This window comes from Eutrigla gurnardus (assembly GCF_963514095.1).
Source record: "Eutrigla gurnardus genome assembly, chromosome: 16".
NCBI classification, from domain to species: domain Eukaryota; kingdom Metazoa; phylum Chordata; class Actinopteri; order Perciformes; family Triglidae; genus Eutrigla; species Eutrigla gurnardus.
Window position 1 is genome coordinate 1,706,280 of NC_139927.1, and position 18,845 is coordinate 1,725,124.

The following is an 18,845-nucleotide window of genomic DNA, read 5'->3' on the forward strand; positions in this document are numbered from 1 at the left end:
CAATTAATTACAGCAAATCGTGCGATTAATTAGTTAATGTTTTTTAATCGATTGACAGCACTATTATTAATATAAGTGGGTGACTATTCCTCAGCCTTCCTTGTTGTTTTGGTTTTGACATACGCGCACGCACTGTCAAACTTGCGCAGCTGGGGGGGGGGGAGTTAGGCGCAGGGGACCCTAACCCTTTGATGAGCCAAACCAACGACGAGGATTTCCCCTTATAATATGCGCTTCTGCCCTCCTGTTTAGGCCTATCATTAGAGTCGTTAGTTAAGTCCATTCAATGTGTGGGAAACACTGAATAGGTATCATGACTAATACCACTAACACTAGTACCATTAGTAAAGAAAGAAGAAAAAAAAGGGCTCGGCCCAAAATCAGCGTTGGTCCTATTACATGTGTGATATGTGATGAAGGTCAGTTCTCCCAGTGTTAAAGGACCAGTGTTCCCAGTAGTGTTCCTGATACCATACCCTGCCTTAATATCTTGATACTGAAACGACACCATGGTAAAAACCTAAATGGTCAGAAAAGTAATGTAATGGAAATGAAAAAGAGCAATCAAACATCAAACACAAAAAACGTATCTCTGTAAAACAGCGCTCCCACTGGTCCATCAGTACCACTTCTGGTGGATAGTGGTACTGCAGCAGGGAGAGGCTTCCAGAACACACCAAAAAATGATAATAAATCCAGATGAAGTTCTGTGAGAAGTTGATGAGGGAAAGATGCTAAAAGCAGGAAGAACACACAGTAAGTGTAGAAAGCTCTAGTTGTGTTGTGAAGAGAATGTCTGAATGACACCTAAAGTCCACCCTCCGCTCCCTGGAGACCCTGAAAAACACCTGAGGTCCACCTGACCCTCCTGAGAGACCCTCAAAGACCCCTGAAGCCCACCATCCCCTCCCTGGAGACCCTCACAAACACCTGAAGTCCACCCTCCCCTCCCTGGAGACCCTCAAAAACACCTGAGGTCCACCTGACCCTCCTTGGAGATCCTCAATGACACCAGAAGTCCACCTGACCCTCCCTGGAGACCATCAAAAACACCTGATGTCAACCTGACCCTGCCTGGAGACCATCAAAGACACCTGAAGTCCACCTGACCCTCCCTGGAGACCCTCAAAAACACCTGAAGTCCACCTGACCCTGCCCGGAGACCATCAAAGACCCCTGAAGTCCATCTGACCCTCCCTAGAGACCCTCAAAGACCCCTGAAGTCCACCTCACCCACACCGGAGACCCTCAAAAACACCTGAAACCCACCTGACCCTCCTTAAAGACCCTCAAAGACCCCTGAAGCCCACCCTCCGCTCCCCAGAGACCCTCAAAAACATCTTTAGTCCACCTGACCCTGCCTGGAGACCCTCAAAGACCCCTGAAGTCCACCTGACCCTCCTTAGAGATCCTCAATGACACCAGAAGTCCACCTGACCCTCCCTGGAGACCATCAAAGACCCCTGAAGCCCACCCTCCCCTCCCTGGAGACCCTGAAAAACATCTGAATTCCGCCTGACCCTCTCAGAGTCCTTGGACCTTCTGTGTTGTGTTTTCTCTAGAAAAAACGTGGTCCAGGTCCAGGACTGTCTTACCCCACTCCAGGAAGTCGGTGACGTGCTTCTCCCTCTTCAGCGCGGACTGGGAACACTCCGCGTAGAAGCAGAGCAGCAGGTCCAGCAGCGCCTCCACGCTCAGACAGCCTGCCGCCTTCTGCTCCCGCAGCAGCTCCTCCAACCGCTTCAGACGGGCCTGAGCCGACATCCTGACCCGGGACCGTCACCCGCTGCTCCCGCGGACAATCCGACACCAGCCCGCCGCGCAGCCGGACGTAACGCGCCGCTCAGGCTCCGTTTCCTGTCGAGCTCCGCCTGCTAGCTGCTGCTAGCTCGTTAGCTCCGGGAAAACATTCCCGACATTTTGAAGAGTCTGGATGTCGGTGCGTCTCCGCCGGTTACCGTCGGTCCGTCGCGGTGGGATCCGTTCAGCCAACAGGCTCGCGTCTGTCCGTCCTCCACATCGGCTTTAATCCCGGTAAATCTGACTTTCCTCTCGGAGATCGGGATGTCGGTCAGACCGTCTGTCGCCTCTCAGGCTGCCCGCCGCTGCTCCATGTCCGCCGGTCGGTGGCTTAGCTCGGTAACATGTCCGGGAGCTCCGGTCCGGGTCCGGGTCTAACAATAACCTCCGTAGACACCGTTTAGAAGCGGCCTGGACGAGTCCGGGCGGTTTTCGGTAGTTTGAGGCTGGTTACCGGTGTGGCTGGTCGCTGGGAATATGGCTGAACTCTGCTCGGATCATTCCGCAAGCTTAAGGCACCAAAACACACTTCCTGTAACACAGAGTTTCACAATAAGACACCACGAAGGACTCACTTTTAATATAATAATATTCTTTTGGAACTGCTTTATTAATATGAAAAGCGCGCTACAAATAAAATGTATTATTGTTATTATTATTAAAAATAACAATAATAATACATATATTGTGTTTCAGGCTTTTTCAGAAGGAACCAGATCAGCATCATAAATCAAAGTCAGCAGCAGGTTTCAGGCTCACAAAGCTGCTTTTATTCTCGTGTCTCATGTCCTACAGTAATATTCATGAGTTACATTCACTGGCAGATACTTTTGCACCTTATGTTTGCACCTGATTGAGTGATTTATTATGAAAATGATTCTTTAGGAAAAACCCTTTGCATAGATATACTTTGACCTATATATATATAGGTCAAAGTGGACACAGTCTTTTGTCACATTGTAACTCAAAAACGGATTAATTGATCATCAACTGGTGAGTTACAAAAATATCCCAAAATATAGTTCTGGAGAGTAAATAAAGGAAATATCAAGTAAAGTTGTCAGTTTAATTTGTTTCAAATATCAACTTGCTGACTCATGTGTCATAAACATTAAAATACCCAAGTCGTGTGTTAATAAACCTCATAACAACATTAAGACAAATTATCTGACTGCAACTAAAAATGTATCACAATGGTTAAAATTAAGAAAAAAAATGAACCCAACCACTGTAAACACTTCATAATTTTACTTTGAAGGACAAATTCACGGTCCCGGAAGTCGGTATCTGCTGCTTCTTGCTGACCTGACAGACCCGTCTGCCTCTCCCTGAGGAGCACAGAGGCCCCGCCCTCCTGCACCGGAAACGCTCTGGACACATGACGTAATGCCGTGATTGACAGGAGCCAGGAGAGACTGGCACACGCACACACACACGCACACACACTCCAGGTCTGACATCATCGTGATATCACAAAACATGTGTGAAATACAGTAAAAAAAAAAAAAATACAGTTTAATGAATAAATCCACATTCTTCATGATCAGTATTAATAAAACAAAGAACTGAAGTAAATAATAGACACATCTGATTCTGGAACAGCTGATAAAACAAAAAATATTCATTTATCAAAAATATATTTGTATTTGGATAAAATAATAAAGGAAAAGGTTAATTATTATTATTATTTTTATTATTATTATTATTATTATTAATGTCCGAGAAAGTCATCCAAGTCCTGGTATTCCTTGAAAGCTTCATCATAGGCAGCTGGACCTGGTTTGGTTTCTGAAGATGTTTCCCCTCTCATCCAAGAGGCTTCTTCAGGTCTAACGGACGGTTGGAGGGTTCCGGTCTTTAACTTCCTGTCGGGTCGTGAATACTGAGAGAGTAGCTGTGATGGACCTGGTCCAGCTGGTGGACGGTCTCAAACGTGGACTGACTGTGATGGACCTGGTCCAGCTGGTGGACGATCTCAAACGTGGACTGACTGTGATGGACCTGGTCCAGCTGGTGGACACACAGTGATGGAGCGGGGGTGGACACACTGCTGGACCTGGTCCAGCTGGTGGACAGGGGGTGGACACTGCTGGACCTAGTCCAGCTGGTGGACGGTCTTACGAGGCTGATTAGCTATAAGGAGATTAGTGGCGCCGGTTAACGGACGCCTCAAAACGGCATTTCTCAGCAGTAATATGAGCTCGCAGCCGTGGACACGGGCGGCGGTCCGCAGCAGAGGATCATGGGAGGTCGGAGGGACGAGGGACAGCAGCTGGATCCATCGACAGGTAAACTCATGTCTTTGTTTTCCTGTCAGCTGATTGGCTGAGTGGATGTTAGACAGGAGCCATCTTGCTGACTTCGTCTCATGGAGGAGTTCAACCTCTATCAGAAACAGAGACTTGACTGAATGATTATCTATCAATTTGATGAGGAATTCATGTTTTCTAACTGTATAAAAGTTTGATCAAAATAGTTATTGATCGGTTTTCTGACCTGATCAAAGATAGTTTCTCTCTTATCAATATCTAAATGCTGAGCCTGCTCACTATAATCTGATTCCTATGTTGACTTATTATTGACTTCTTATTGATTAGCTGATTGATTATCAGAGGCAAGGACTTCATGAATCAGGTTCAGTCTTCCAGCTCTGTGACCTTCTTCCTGCAGGGAACTCATCCTGGTTGTGGACTCGTGGACTGAAGTCAAGAGGACCAAAATAACTCCCTAAGCTCCTTATGATGCTCTGAGAGCAGCTCCGTCCCTGAACCCTGAACTTTAACCCACCAATACTGAACCCAGGACCATGAACGTAACACTGAACTCTAAACTCTGATCCCTGAACCCAGAGCCCTGATCCCTGAACTATAAACTCTAAACCATGAGGCCAGAACCCTGAACCATGAGCCAAGAACCCTGAACTCTAAACTCTGAACCATGAGAAGAGAACCCAGAACCTTGACACTTAACCCTGAACTATGAGCCGAGACTCCTGAAGTCTAAACTCTGAACCATGAGCAGAGAACCCAGAACCCTGACACTAAACCCTGAACCATGAGCCGAGACTCCTGAAGTCTCAACCCTGAACTATGAGCCCATAACCCTGAGCTCTAAAGCCTGAACCATGAGCCCAGAACCCTGAACTCTCAACCCTAAACTATGAGGCCAGAACCCTAAATACTGTACCCAGAACCCTAAATACTGTACCCAGAACCATGCCTTATCGTCTTATCACTGAACCCTGAAGTCGAAACCCTGGACCAAGCACTCTAAACCCCTAACCATGAGCCCAGAAACCTGAATACCATACCCAGAACCATGACCTCTTATCACTGAACCCTAAACTCTAAACCTAGACCACTGAACCCAAAACACTGAAACCAGAATGCTAAATCCTGAACCCAGAACATTCAACCCTGATCTTTGAGCCTCTCAGACCCTTGTGGACTGAATGTCAGGGCTCCAAAGCAGATGTAGACAGGGTTAGGGTTACCACTGAAACCTGATTGGACCAAACCATCTGGGAAGAACCAACCACTCCAACTTTTTCATTCCAATTGTACAATTTAATGTTGTTGAATTTCAGAAACCAAATAAGTTTTGTGGAATTGTGTCTAGAATGTAAAAAGCCTTTGAACATTATATCTTGATCATGAACCAAAACTTTTGAATATGTAGAAACTACAATGATGTCATGTAGAAACTAAAACAGTTTCCAGAGAAAAGTTGACGTGTTTTGAATGCAGCACATAGTGGTCGTAAGTGGTACCGCACCATAAGGCGCGGCGGTTTTGGCCATGTTTTCGGCCGTGAGTCATCAAGATCAGGACTATCAAGACCAGGACCATCAAGACCAGGACTGACATGGTGGTCGGTAAGATCACCTTCTCCAAGGCGGAGAGAGAAAAGCTTGCCGAGGTCCTCTGGCTGCTCAACTGGATTTCCGTGCTGACTGGGACCATTCTCTTTGGCCTTGGCTTATTCCTCAAAGTAGAGATTCAGAAGTGGCAGGAAGTGATGTCAGAGGGGATTCTCTATGTGCCACACATGCTGATCACGACTGGCCTGGCAGCCTGCTGCATCAACTTCCTGGGGGGGAAGATCTGCCTGGACTGCACCGACACCAACAAGTTCCTACGCTGGAAGCTGGTGATGATGCCGTACATCATCTGTACATTCTTCTTCACTTCCTGTGTCCTGGTGGGGGCGCTCACGTGCTACAGCATCAGCAGCCAGTTGGAGGACTCGCTGTCCCTGGGACTGAGGACCGCCATGCGGTACTACAAGGACACGGATACACCAGGCCGCTGCTACCTGAAGAAGACTCTGGACTTGCTGCAGATCCAGTTCCAGTGCTGTGGGAACACTGGGTACCGGGACTGGTTCCAGGTCCAGTGGATCAGCAACCGCTACCTAGACATGACCAGCAGCAGCGTGGTGGAGTAAGTAATCTGATGGGATCTTTGTTGATCCCAGTAGATCCTGCTAGATGCTCTGCTAGCACCCTGCTAGCAATCAGAGCAAATTTGCCAGCAAACATGGTTTTAATGTTAGCTACACTTATGTTAGTACACTAATGTCAAGGTAACATTGGGTAACGTTATAAAGATTTGATTCTAACCGATCAAGTGTAAATTAAACAAACAAGTTAACAACAACAAGAAGAACTCACCTTTCACGCAGTAGTACTACCAGCAGCAGTAGTACCAGCAGCAGTAGTACCAGCAGCTCCTAACCAGCCTGTCCTCACTGCAGCCGCCTGCGGAGCAACGTGGGGGGGAAGTACCTGACGGACGGCGTTCCCTTCAGCTGCTGCAGCACCTTGTCCCCCCGGCCCTGCATCCAGCAGCAGGTCAGCCGCCGACACTTCAACTACGACCAGCAGAGCCGGCAGCTGAACCTGTGGAGGAAAGGCTGCCACCAGGCCCTGATGGACCACTACACCAGCATCATGCAGTCCATCGGCCTCACCGTGCTCCTCATCTGGCTGTTTGAGGTGCCGACACACTCCTCTGTATCTCACTGACCTTCACACAACCAGGAAGTCACATGACACATGCTTGTTCTTCTTCTCCACCAGCTGCTGGTTCTGACAGGAGTCCGCTACCTCCAGACGGCCATGGAGAACGTTCTCAGGCTAGGGGATCCAGAATCACAGTCTGATGGTTGGATTCTGGAGAACAGCCTGGCAGAAACTGCCCGGTCCAACTTTAACATCATCAAGAACATGGGGAAATGTTACCAGGTGGATGAGGACCCCAACATCAACATCCCGACCGCCGCTGCTGAGCAGGAGGCGCCATCCCGGCAGGTGCAGATCTCTGTCACCCGCTAGCATCTAGCATGAGGAATCCCAGACCTCTGATAGACCAGGATGTGCTGGAACACCTCCAGTGACTTAGTTCCAACTCCAAGGGGCTATGAGGTGGATCTGTCCTCTATTCCTGCTCCTGGTGCATTCAGTATGAGTTCCTCCTGTGGACCTGAAAAACAACTTGATGTATGATTTCTGCCTTCAGATGGAAGTAACATGACTGACTGCTGTTAGCATAGTAGTTATGTTAGCTCCCACCGTTTATGTTTACAACCCAACTCGGTTCCCCGAGTCCTTTTATCAGCTGGACTTCAGTTAGCATGTTAGCTAGCAGCTATGTGAGGCTGTGATTTGAGCTAATTGCTACATGCTAACATGTTGCTGTTTACCATCCTGGTTTAGCATGTTCGCTAACATTAGCTTCTGATCTGTGAACACAGAGTCCAGCTGAGGCGGACTCTGCAGGTGTTTGACGCAGCATGAAAAGTCAGAGGATCACCCGTGTTATTAGGGTTCATTCTGAGGGGAACATGAATCTGATCCAGGATCAAATGCTGGACTTCATGTTTTCTGGTGTGTTGCCTGAGTGTGTAGCAGACTGATGGTTCCAGTGAAAGTGATCCTGGGATCACATGAGATCACATGGGACCAGACGAACTAATGAATCCACAGGAACAAAACAGGTCATGTAACCTGGTCAGGAAGGAGGCTGAATAACGCCCCAAAGTTAGGCTAAATGTGTCCCTTGACCTTTGACCTCAACTTATGTGAATGAAAATGGTCCTATGGGTACCCGCAAGGGTCATGCCTTTACAGATGTTTAGATGTTTGATGTCATGAGGTATAAATGTGTGATTTCCATCTGTTCTAATATTTCTGCATACTGGGCTCCATTAACAGTCTTCAATTCCATGAAGAGGGTCAAGCTGAGACTTGTGGATCCAACAAGTCCAGTTTCATTCTGGTGTGATGATGTTGGTCTTCATAGTAGTATTTTACTGTATAAAATGAGCTGTAGTGACCTCTAGTGACCTCTAGGACAATCACAGCCTCATGAAACTGTGTGAAGATGTTACATCAATCTGTGTAATACACCTTAAAATGACGTTCCCACACAACTAAACTAAACTGAATCACGTTTCTCTTGACGTATGAAATAGTTTCAATGAGTCCACGTAGGTCTGAGCAGTGGTGTGGCGTGGGGAAAATTTCCGAGGAAGCCAAGTGAGACACAACCTCTAAGCTGTGTATGTTTTACGGGGTGGGAGCAGAAAAACGGATGTTGCCGTTTATATGTTGCTATTTCCCGTGGTCGGATGAACTATTAGAGCGCCCAGCATCCTTTTACCAGGACTTACACACGCTGAGCACCGACTCTCTCTCTGTCTCTCTCTCTCTCTCTCATTATTATATGATTATTCAGGGAGCAGGAATCCTTGTCAAAAAGGAGACAGGGCCAGCAGAATAGCCGCTGTAGCTTGGCGCTACCAGTTAGCCACTCAGTGCGGACGTAATTCTCCTCATTAAAGGTCCGAAAACCTTTCTTCCTCTCCGTACGGACGCCGTACTACGGAGCTACGGAGCTCTAGTTTTGGTGTTGGCCGGCCATCAGATTTAATCCGGAGTTGCTGTTGTAGAGGCAGTTTAGTAAAATTATTTTTTACTAAATACTCCAAATCTGCACCCTCCATAATCGCGCTTAAAAATGAGCTAGCTTATCAAAAGATGAACACAAAGCAATGAATCTTCCGTTATTTCATTCATTGACGTTGACGATAACACATACTGTGATTTGATTGGCCTGATGCCAACGAGTTCGCGGCTTCCCTTTACACTGTCCTGACCAATCACAGGGGAGCAGTGTCGTGACAATAGCCTCACCTGATTGGTCAATCATTCTTTTTTTTTTCACCAAGGGAGGCCAGCGCAGCTTGGCCTCCTCACAGACAACAGGGTGCAGTGACATGTTTTCAACGCTCATTCACCCTGTAACATTTAGAGGGGCGCTGTTTTACACATCATGAAACGCTCAATAATTACTGAAGAGAGATGAGGAGACGATAGACACATCACAGTATTACCTAAACTGTTAAAAAAGTGATTTTATTCTGAGTGGTGACAGGTCAGAAAACAAAGGACTTTAACCAGCAGACGGATGTTTAGTTGTCTCAACCTAACTGTCATTTTTAAAATGAAGCTGATCTACGTAGTTGGGTTAATTAAAGGTGCTATTGACAACATTGATAACATTGATCCAGTCACACTCACACTCCTCCCTCTCATTGCATTCACATCACAACACAGCTGTTGCTCGAAGCACATGCGCCCTCAATGGGTTGCCAGTTTGTTGCACAACCTGCTTTTTCAATGTTCACTCTGGTCTTGCTCCTCCTTTTGTCACTTAGCACTTGGGACTGGTACCAAAATGCCGCCCGCTTACCGTCAAACTCTTTTTCCATTTTTTCCACACTAACTGGTAACCCCAAAGACTCGTGACCCCTGACTAAGCAGAGATACCATGTGATACCAACGTTGTTATTCTATTGGCTCATAAGCCTTGCTAGAAGCCGCAGCCACACATCTACACAGAGGTAAACAAAACATTCATCTTGGACCCGTCACAATTTTGAAAAGTGACTAATTCACAGTCCAAAAATATTTTCACGAGAAGTGATACTTTGATTCTGCACCTTTCTAAAAGCTCTGAGGATGTCTTATTTTTTTTTTTAAATGATTAGATTGATTAAAATGTTATCAAAATTACCTTAAAACATAACTATGTTTTGCAACAATTAACCAAATATTTTAACCGGTTTAAAACCATGTTTCCAAGTCACTTTAGTTGTGTGGGAACGTAGTTTTGTAGAAGTCGGAGTTGACGTGGCACAAACACAGGAATAAGGGTAACTGTTCACCTGAAGTTTGTCTGTTCCCATGGAAACCAAACTGTTTGATTGTATTATAACTTTAATAAAGATGTGTTTGTTTTTATTAACATTTATATTGATGTTTGTGTGTGTCTGCCTGTCTGTCTCTCTGTTCTTCTGTCTGTTTGTCTGTCCTTCTGTCTCTCTATCTGAATGTCCATCTGAGTGTCTGTCTCTCAGTCTTCTGTCTGTCCTCCTGTCTCCGTCTGTCCCTTTGCTGCTACACTCAGCTATTAATGAAGCCCAGAAGTCCCACCCTGAAGGAGTCTTCATTGTAGCAGGACATTTGAATCTGACTGATCAAGTCAGTCCGACCCAGTTTCTGGAGAAAACCAGGCCCAACCAGGAAACACATCAGATCAACACAAACGGGATCAACGTGATCAATGCATGCAAGGCCATGTGATCAGCAGCCACTTGGTAGCAGAGCGCGTAGAGCCTCTTTTGTGTTGTGATTGGAGTCCTGTTGTTGGTACGGACCTGGACCAGAACACCTCATCAGTACAACCATACGTCAACTTCTGCACTGAAAATGTCACCATGGTTTCCCAACCAGAAACCTTGGCTGAAGAACAAAGTTGGGAACCAGCTCAGGGATGCTGCTTCCAGAAAGGTCCCCAAATAAGGACCAAGGCTGATGGAACCATCACAGATCCCAGAAGGAATGACAGCACACCCTCACTAGCACACTTTTTTGTTGTTTTGCCTTTTTGCCTTTATTGTGATAGGACAGGGTGAGAGTGAAAGGGGAGAGATGGGGGACGACATGCAGAAAGGGCCGCTGTCTGATTTGAACCCAGTGCCATTGCAATGAGGACTTAGCCTTGGTACCGGCCGCGCCAACTCTACTCCTTTTCAGACATGTCAATAATTGTTATGGCAATATGTTTTGTAGTATGCTTTACATTTTGTTTTGCTAAATAATTTAATGTATTTAACTTTTTTTCATGTTTGAAATACATTTTTAACTCATTAATTTGCATTAATTCATCATTCATCCCCCACAGCGTAATTGTGAAACTTCACATACTGGACCTGAACACAACCCTCTGCAGCTGGACCCTGGACCTCCTGACCAACCATCCCCAGACCGGGCTAGGAAAGGCAAACAAACTACCCATATCCTCAGGTGTGTGTCCTGAGCCCTATCCTGGATGCCCTCTTCTGCTACAAACACCATCATAAAGTTCTCAGACAGTCTGATCTCCAACAACGATGAGTCAGCAAAGAGATGAGGTGTAAAACCTGACAGTCTGGTGTTCCACGAACAATCTCACAAAGGACATTGGGGCGGACTTCAGGAAGACAAGGAGAACCAATCACAACACGGTGCTCATCTACGGTGAGGCAGTAGAGAGTCTCCAGTTTTACATTTCTGGGGGTGAACATAGCCGAAGAGCTCTCCTGGGCCTCACAGACATCCACCCTGTTGGGGAAGGTACTAACCCTAACCCTACAGTAGTCTCTGTTTCCTGATGAATCTGAGGAGAGCAAACGTCTGGGTGCACTGTGAAAGGTACCATCACATAGCGCATCACAGCGTGGCTGCCAGCTGAACCAAGGTGGACCAGAGGGCTGATCAAAGTAAGGTAGCTAAAGTGTGACGTTTCTCGGGGTTCATCTGAGTGAGACCAAAAGGTCTCAACAGGAAGTTGACCAGTGGACAGGAAAGAGGAATATTAGCATAAGATCAAATTAAAACTGTGAGCGAATTCATTTTCTTCTACACAGCCCAGTACATCATCGGGCCGTGTGGAGCCGTAAACATCATCTAACCCAACACACAGTGGTTACCACCCTGGTTACTACCATGGTTACTACCATGGTTACTACTGTGGCCCCCCCCCCCCCCCCCCCCCACACACACACACACTGGAGGGGTACTACTGACCCCCCCCCCCCCCCCCCCCACACACACACACACACACACACACACACACACAAACACACACACACACACACACACTACTACTTCAACAACAGGGACACACTAATACTACTACTATTACTAATACTAGTACTACCATAGAGCCACTACATATTCTACTACTACTAAAACAGAGAGCCACTCCTCCTCCTCCTACTACTACTACAGAGACTGGTCGCTGTCTATGGCGCTGAAACGGTCAGATACTACTAGTACTATAACTTCTACTGCATCGACTACTTCTGTCTGGGGTTCTGAACTGAGAGCTGTAATTGTTCAACCATGATGTTTGTCTCCTCCTGTTGGTGTTCTTTAGTACTGCAGTTCCCCAGCAGCCAATCACACAGAGAGCAGGTTGTCATGGTGAAGACCACGTGCTCCTCAGTGCCCCAGATTGCTCTAGTTTATCTTTCCTTCCTTCCCTCCCCCTTCTCCCTCTCCCCTCCTCCCTCCCTCTCCTGTAGGTCTAGTGTATAGAAGTCATTCATGTTTGTTTACACAAACAATACCATAATTCAACATTGTAAGCATTAAATGCCACCTAAAATAAAATAAACACTAACAATAACAAACCTGAAGTAGAGACTAAATGAGAGAGTGAGCTGAGGAAATGAACGCCAGCTGTTATGTGTTGTTGATTATTAGATGTGATATTAAATCTAGATATCAGACGAATATATGAGATGTATAAATTAGAAGTATATCCATCCATCCATCCATTTTCTACCGCTTATCCTGTATTTAGGGTCACGGGGGGGCTGGAGCCGATCCCAGCTGTCATTGGGCGAAGGCAGGGTACACCCTGGACAGGTCGCCAGTCTATCACAGGGCCATTAGAAGTATATATCAGACATATATATTAGATGTATATATCAGACGTATATATGAGATGTATATATTAGATGTATATATGAGACGTATATATAAGAAGTATATATTAGATGTATATATAAGAAGTATATATTAGATGTATATATAAGAAGTATATATGAGATGTATATATTAGAAGTATATATCAGACATATATATTAGATGTATATATCAGACGAATATATGAGATGTATATATTAGATGTATATATAAGAAGTATATATTAGATGTATATATAAGAAGTATATATGAGATGTATATATTAGAAGTATATATCAGACATATATATTAGATGTATATATCAGACGTATATATGAGATGTATATATTAGATGTATATATGAGACGTATATATAAGAAGTATATATGAGATGTATATATTAGAAGTATATATCAGAAATATATATTAGATGTATATATCAGACGAATATATGAGATGTATATATTAGAAGTATATATCAGACATATATATTAGATGTATATATCAGACGAATATATGAGATGTTTATATTAGATGTATATATGAGATGTATATATTAGATGTATATATGAGACGTATATATAAGAAGTATATATTAGATGTATATATAAGAAGTATATATGAGATGTATATATTAGAAGTATTTATCAGACATATATATTAGATGTATATATCAGACGAATATATGAGATGTTTATATTAGAAGTATTTATCAGACATATATATTAGAAGTATATATCAGACGAATATCTGAGACGTATATATAAGATGTATATATTAGAAGTATATATGAGACGTATATATCAGAAGTATATATTAGATGTATATATTAGAAGTATATATGAGATGTATATATTAGATGTATATATGAGACGTATATATAAGAAGTATATATTAGTTGTATATATTAGAAGTATATATGAGACGTATATATCAGAAGTATATATTAGATGTATATATTAGAAGTATATATGAGATGTATATATGAGACGTATATATTAGAAGTATATATTAGTTGTATATATTAGAAGTATATATGAGACGTATATATCAGAAGTATATATTAGATGTATATATTAGAAGTATATATGAGATGTATATATGAGACGTATATATAAGAAGTATATATTAGATGTATATATTAGAAGTATATATTAGATGTATATATGAGACGTATATATAAGAAGTATATATTAGATGTATATATTAGAAGTATATATTAGAAGTATATATTAGATGTATATATTAGAAGTATATATGAGATGTATATATGAGACGTATATATTAGAAGTATATATTAGTTGTATATATTAGAAGTATATATGAGACGTATATATCAGAAGTATATATTAGATGTATATATTAGAAGTATATATGAGATGTATATATGAGACGTATATATAAGAAGTATATATTAGATGTATATATTAGAAGTATATATTAGATGTATATATTAGAAGTATATATTAGATGTATATATTAGAAGTATATATGAGATGTATATATGAGATGTGTATATTAGATGTGTATTTTAGAAATATATATGAGACGTATGAGATGTATATATGAGACGTATATATGAGATGTATATATAAGAAGTATATGAGATGTATATATTACTGAGGAGGAGCAAAGGAGGCGACAGCAGGACCAGCTTCCTGACTGGTTTTCTGGAGTTCCAGGTTTGGGAGCTCCATGTTGCTGACTCATAGCTTCGACTGAAACCTGGTAAACACCACTGGAGGGTCTTGTTTGTGTCGACGTTTCATGTTGTCAAAAACAGGAAACTGAAACTTTCTTTCAGGGTTCAGTCTGCTGAGGAACAAAGCAGTCATGGCCACAGACTGCTGGTTGCCTGGCAACGAGTCCTGGGAGAGCGGTGGCGCTGCCAGGAAGCTGAGAGGAACAGTGGCCAAATGAACGAGGTGACAGTGAATGCTGCTTTGTTCAAACACACAAAACTTTAGTTAGAATTCAGAGCCATGACTCAAAAAGTTAGACTGAATGAAGCCAGTGATGTCATCATCGAAGTGAAGTCCTGCCCACCACCAACCTTTTAGCCAGAGGATTGGATGCTGCTGCAGTCATTCTCAGAATGACTGACATGTCTGCTTGGGAAGTCATTAAATGACTGGACTAATCATGGGCCTGGACATGGCCCATCTCATTATCATACTAGGAATAATATTCTAGTCGGCAGCTAAAAATGGGATTTGGACGAAATCAATACTAAATAGACGTATTGATTCCTGATTGAAACACTTGCACATTAAAGTTGAACCAACTTGATGGACTGGCCCTTTAAATCACTCAGTTCAGGTTCATGAGGCATTCACTGACCTGCTGCTGCTACACGTGAACCACACGGCTCTGTTGATATGCTCAGCCAATAGGAAGAGGAGGGGGGTGAGGAGGGCTGGGATTGGCTGCCGGCAGGAGTAGGGTGAGCTCACGTCACTGCTGCTGAAGAACCCTGTAAGTGTGGAGATACAAGGTTTCTATACTACTAGATACAAGGTTTCTATACTTCTTGATACAAGGTTTCTATACTACTAGATACAAGGTTTCTATACTACTAGATACAAGGTTTCTATACTACTAGATACAAGGTTTCTATACTACTAGATACAAGGTTTCTATACTACTAGATACAAGGTTTCTATACTTCTTGATACAAGGTTTCTATACTACTAGATACAAGGTTTCTATACTACTAGATACAAGGTTTCTATACTACTAGACAAAAGGTTTCTATACTAGATACAAGGTTTCTATACTACTAGATACAAGGTTTCTATACTTCTTGATACAAGGTTTCTATACTACTAGATACAAGGTTTCTATACTAGATACAAGGTTTCTATACTACTAGACAAAAGGTTTCTACAATCAGGGGTGCCCAAGTCCGGTCCTGGAGAGCTACTGTCCTGCATGTTTTAGGTTTCTCCCTGCTCTAACACACCTGATTCTAATGATGTGCTCGTTATCAAACAACTGAAGCTGCTCCCAGGTTTAAAAATCATTAGAATGCTAGGATATACAAGGTTTCTATACTACTAGATAGTAGGTTTCTATACTGGGAGATACAAGGTTTCTATACTGGGAAATACAAGACGCTGCATGCGTGTACACACACACACACACACACACACACACACACACACACACAGAGAGAGAGAGAGTAGGTGATGAATGATTTAAAGTTGCAGGAGAAAGTGCTTTGTCACCACAGAACACCCCCCCCCCCCCCCCCTCACCACAGACACTATCCTGCTGTTACTACTGACACCTGAACTCACCACAGACACCGACTGTCCTGCTGTTACTACTGACACCTGAACTGACCACAGACACCTACTGTCCTGCTGTTATCACTGACACCTGAACTCACCACAGACTCAGACTGTCCTGCTGTTACTACTGACACCTGAACTCACCACAGACACCTACTGTTCTGCTGTTATCACTGACCCCCTTACTCACCACTGACACCTGAACTCACCACAGACTCCGACTGTCCTGCTGTTACCACAGACACCTACTATCCTGCTGTTATCACTGACACCTGAACTCACCACAGACTCAGACTGTCCTCCTGTTATCACTGACACCTGAACTCACCACTGACACCTACTGTCCTTCTGTTATTACTGACCCCCTTACTCACCACTGACACCTGAACTCACCACAGACTCCGACTGTCCTGCTGTTATCACTGACACCTGAACTCACCACAGACACAGACTGTCCTGCTGTTATCACTGACACCTGAACTCACCACTGACACCGACTGTGCTGCAGAGACCGAGAGCGACCACGTGACCACCCGTCCAATGGAATGAATGGACTGTAAATAGGAGCCAGTGAGGAGCGGGGAGGCGGGTATAAAAGGCCCAGAGCCGCTTTAATCCGCAGCAGCAGAACCAGATCCGTTTGAGACCACATCGCAGCAGACTGAATTGAGAGGTAAGAACACCTTCAACCCTGACCAATCACTGATCAACTCATCAATGCATCAGGACTATCGGTTCATGACGCCGGGGAAGGCTGGTGCTCTGCGGGGATCAGACAAGTGAGGGTCTCAGTCTGCAGGAACAAAGGAGGAGACAGACAGACAGACAGACAGACAGACAGACAGACAGACAGGCAGGCAGGCAGACGGACGGACGGACGAGCTCACTGCATGTTTACTGTCTGTTTGCATGCTGCAGAGCTGCACATAGCCTGTCTGTCCCCCTGTCTGTCTGCCTGCCTGTCTGTCCGCCCGTCTCTCTGCATCCCAACGACCTTGCAGTCCGTCCTGTCTGCAGGTGTTGCGCAGCCATCTGCGGACCAACATCTCTGCGCCTCCGTCGTCACTTCATGAATGTATTTAATGCAAATATAATAATAATAATAACATCGACAGATGTGTGACGCGGATACGATGCTTTAATCCGCACCTTTAAATAATTCCACTTTAAATCCTGCAGACGTCCTAAATCCCTAATCTGGATTCAGAGGAACCAGCTGTGACCTTTTATTTCTCATCGACCCGTTTATCGTCTTTAACACGAACTGCGCATGCTGACATCGGTTTGGTTATGTGTATGTGTGTATATATATATATATATACACAGTATATATATACAGTATATATATACAGTGTATATATATACTGTATATATATATATATAGTATATATATATATATATATACAGTATATATATATACTGTATATATATATATATATATATACAGTATATATATATATATATATGAATGAGAGAGAGAGAGAGAGAGAGAGAGAGAGAGAGAGAGAGAGAGAGAGAGAGAGAGAGAGAGAGAGAGAGAGAGAGAGAGAGTCGGTGTGAAGGGGCTGGACACGCTTTTGTTCGGTGGGCTCCGGTGAAGGTGAGAGCGGGACGACGCGGTGCAGTTTCTGCGCTCTGAGGGTTAATCCCGGTCTGCTGCTGCGTCACTCCCGGCCTCCCGCACATCCTAATCTGAGTCCCGGTTTTAGACTCACTGATCCCCCAACAGGGTTTCCAGATCCGAGCCGAACCGGGTCTATGATCTGTTTGGGTTATGACGCAACTGGCCTGATCCACATACGGGATCCCAGATCGGTTCAGAGACCAACTATGTACAGTTACTGTAGTACAGTCTGAGGTACTTTTACTTTCCCTGTAGTATCCACTACTACTTGATACTTTTACCGCATTTATCTGACGGCTTTAGTTTCTGATTACAGATTCAATCTTCATAAATATGATTAGCTATTAAAAATAAATGATCTCATTATTACATTTATATTCATTATATTAGTTTTGATACTAAAGGTACATTTTGATGATAGTACTTTGACATGAGTAAAGGATCAGAGTACTCTACTGACGATTTGTCAGTTTGATCAGACGGTTTCTTTTCATATCATTTCATTATGAGGTTGTTTTTGGATTTGTGAAAAGAATAAACTATAATAATATTAAAATAATATATAATAATAAATGCATATATGTAGAAATAATGATACAAAATATAGTAAATTATCATTTCTTAATTTTAAAAATATAAAATGCATACTGTTTGAGAATACAGAGATTTTGTTTCTTTCACTAATAGTTAAAGTACTCTAAAGTTTTTTTTTTTGTTTCTATAAATGTATATATTTAACATGTTTATCTGTAAAGATTTTCAGTTTCTTCATATCTTAATTCTATAACATAAACATAATTCATAACATACAAAATAGCAATTAACATGGATAATTTATCCGTTACAAATGTTTATAATATCAACATTATGGTGTCAAAAATTGTCAATTTCCTTTGTCAAAACAAAATGAAGTTAATTAACCATCAGTTTAACTGTTGGTTTGTTAACAGTTTATCAACAGCTTTACGTTAATAAACTGTTAACAAACATTTAAACGTTAATAATTTGTTAACAAACAAACAGTTAAACATTAATAACCTGTTAACAAACCGACACTTAAGATGTTAATAAATGGTTAATAAAGTTGATAAACTAACATCAGAAATGTATT

General features: G+C 43.1%; 2 protein-coding genes across 4 annotated transcripts in view; one reads left to right on the forward strand and one right to left on the reverse strand.

The window, feature by feature from the left end:
* Positions 1 to 2,305, reverse strand: part of cdc42bpb (CDC42 binding protein kinase beta (DMPK-like)) — a 35,979-nt gene extending 33,674 nt beyond the window's left edge. Inside the window, exon 1 of one of the 2 annotated variants that reach the window (XM_084030979.1) lies at positions 1,596 to 2,305. In XM_084030979.1, the coding sequence (XP_083887105.1) occupies positions 1,596 to 1,764 (169 nt within the window). In that variant the 5' untranslated portion in view covers positions 1,765 to 2,305. The remainder of the gene's footprint in view (positions 1 to 1,595) is intronic. The other variant, XM_084030980.1, reaches the window with a different exon arrangement.
* A 2,529-nt stretch (positions 2,306 to 4,834) lies between these two features.
* LOC311027156 (photoreceptor outer segment membrane glycoprotein 2-like) lies at positions 4,835 to 10,333 on the forward strand. 2 transcript variants are annotated; one of them, XM_084031018.1, is made up of 4 exons: positions 4,835 to 6,242; positions 6,556 to 6,796; positions 6,881 to 7,123; positions 10,222 to 10,333. In XM_084031018.1, exons 1-4 carry the CDS (start codon positions 5,665 to 5,667, stop codon positions 10,276 to 10,278), a joined length of 1,119 nt encoding a protein of 372 aa, XP_083887144.1. In that variant the 5' UTR covers positions 4,835 to 5,664; the 3' UTR covers positions 10,279 to 10,333. The 2 variants fall into 2 exon arrangements, with proteins under 2 accessions (XP_083887144.1, XP_083887145.1); XM_084031019.1 differs by lacking the exon at positions 10,222 to 10,333 and having other exon boundaries at positions 6,881 to 8,773.
* Positions 10,334 to 18,845: the final 8,512 nt, after the last annotated feature.

Coding starts and splice junctions, on each gene's coding strand:
- LOC311027156 (XM_084031018.1), top strand. CDS start 5,665: ATGGTGGTCGGTAAGATCACCTTCTCCAAGGCGGAGAGAGAAAAGCTT. Junction 6,797..6,880: donor TCCTCATCTGGCTGTTTGAG/GTGCCGACACAC, acceptor CTTCTCCACCAG/CTGCTGGTTCTGACAGGAGT. Junction 7,124..10,221: donor CCCGGCAGGTGCAGATCTCT/GTCACCCGCTAG, acceptor TCTGTCTCTCAG/TCTTCTGTCTGTCCTCCTGT.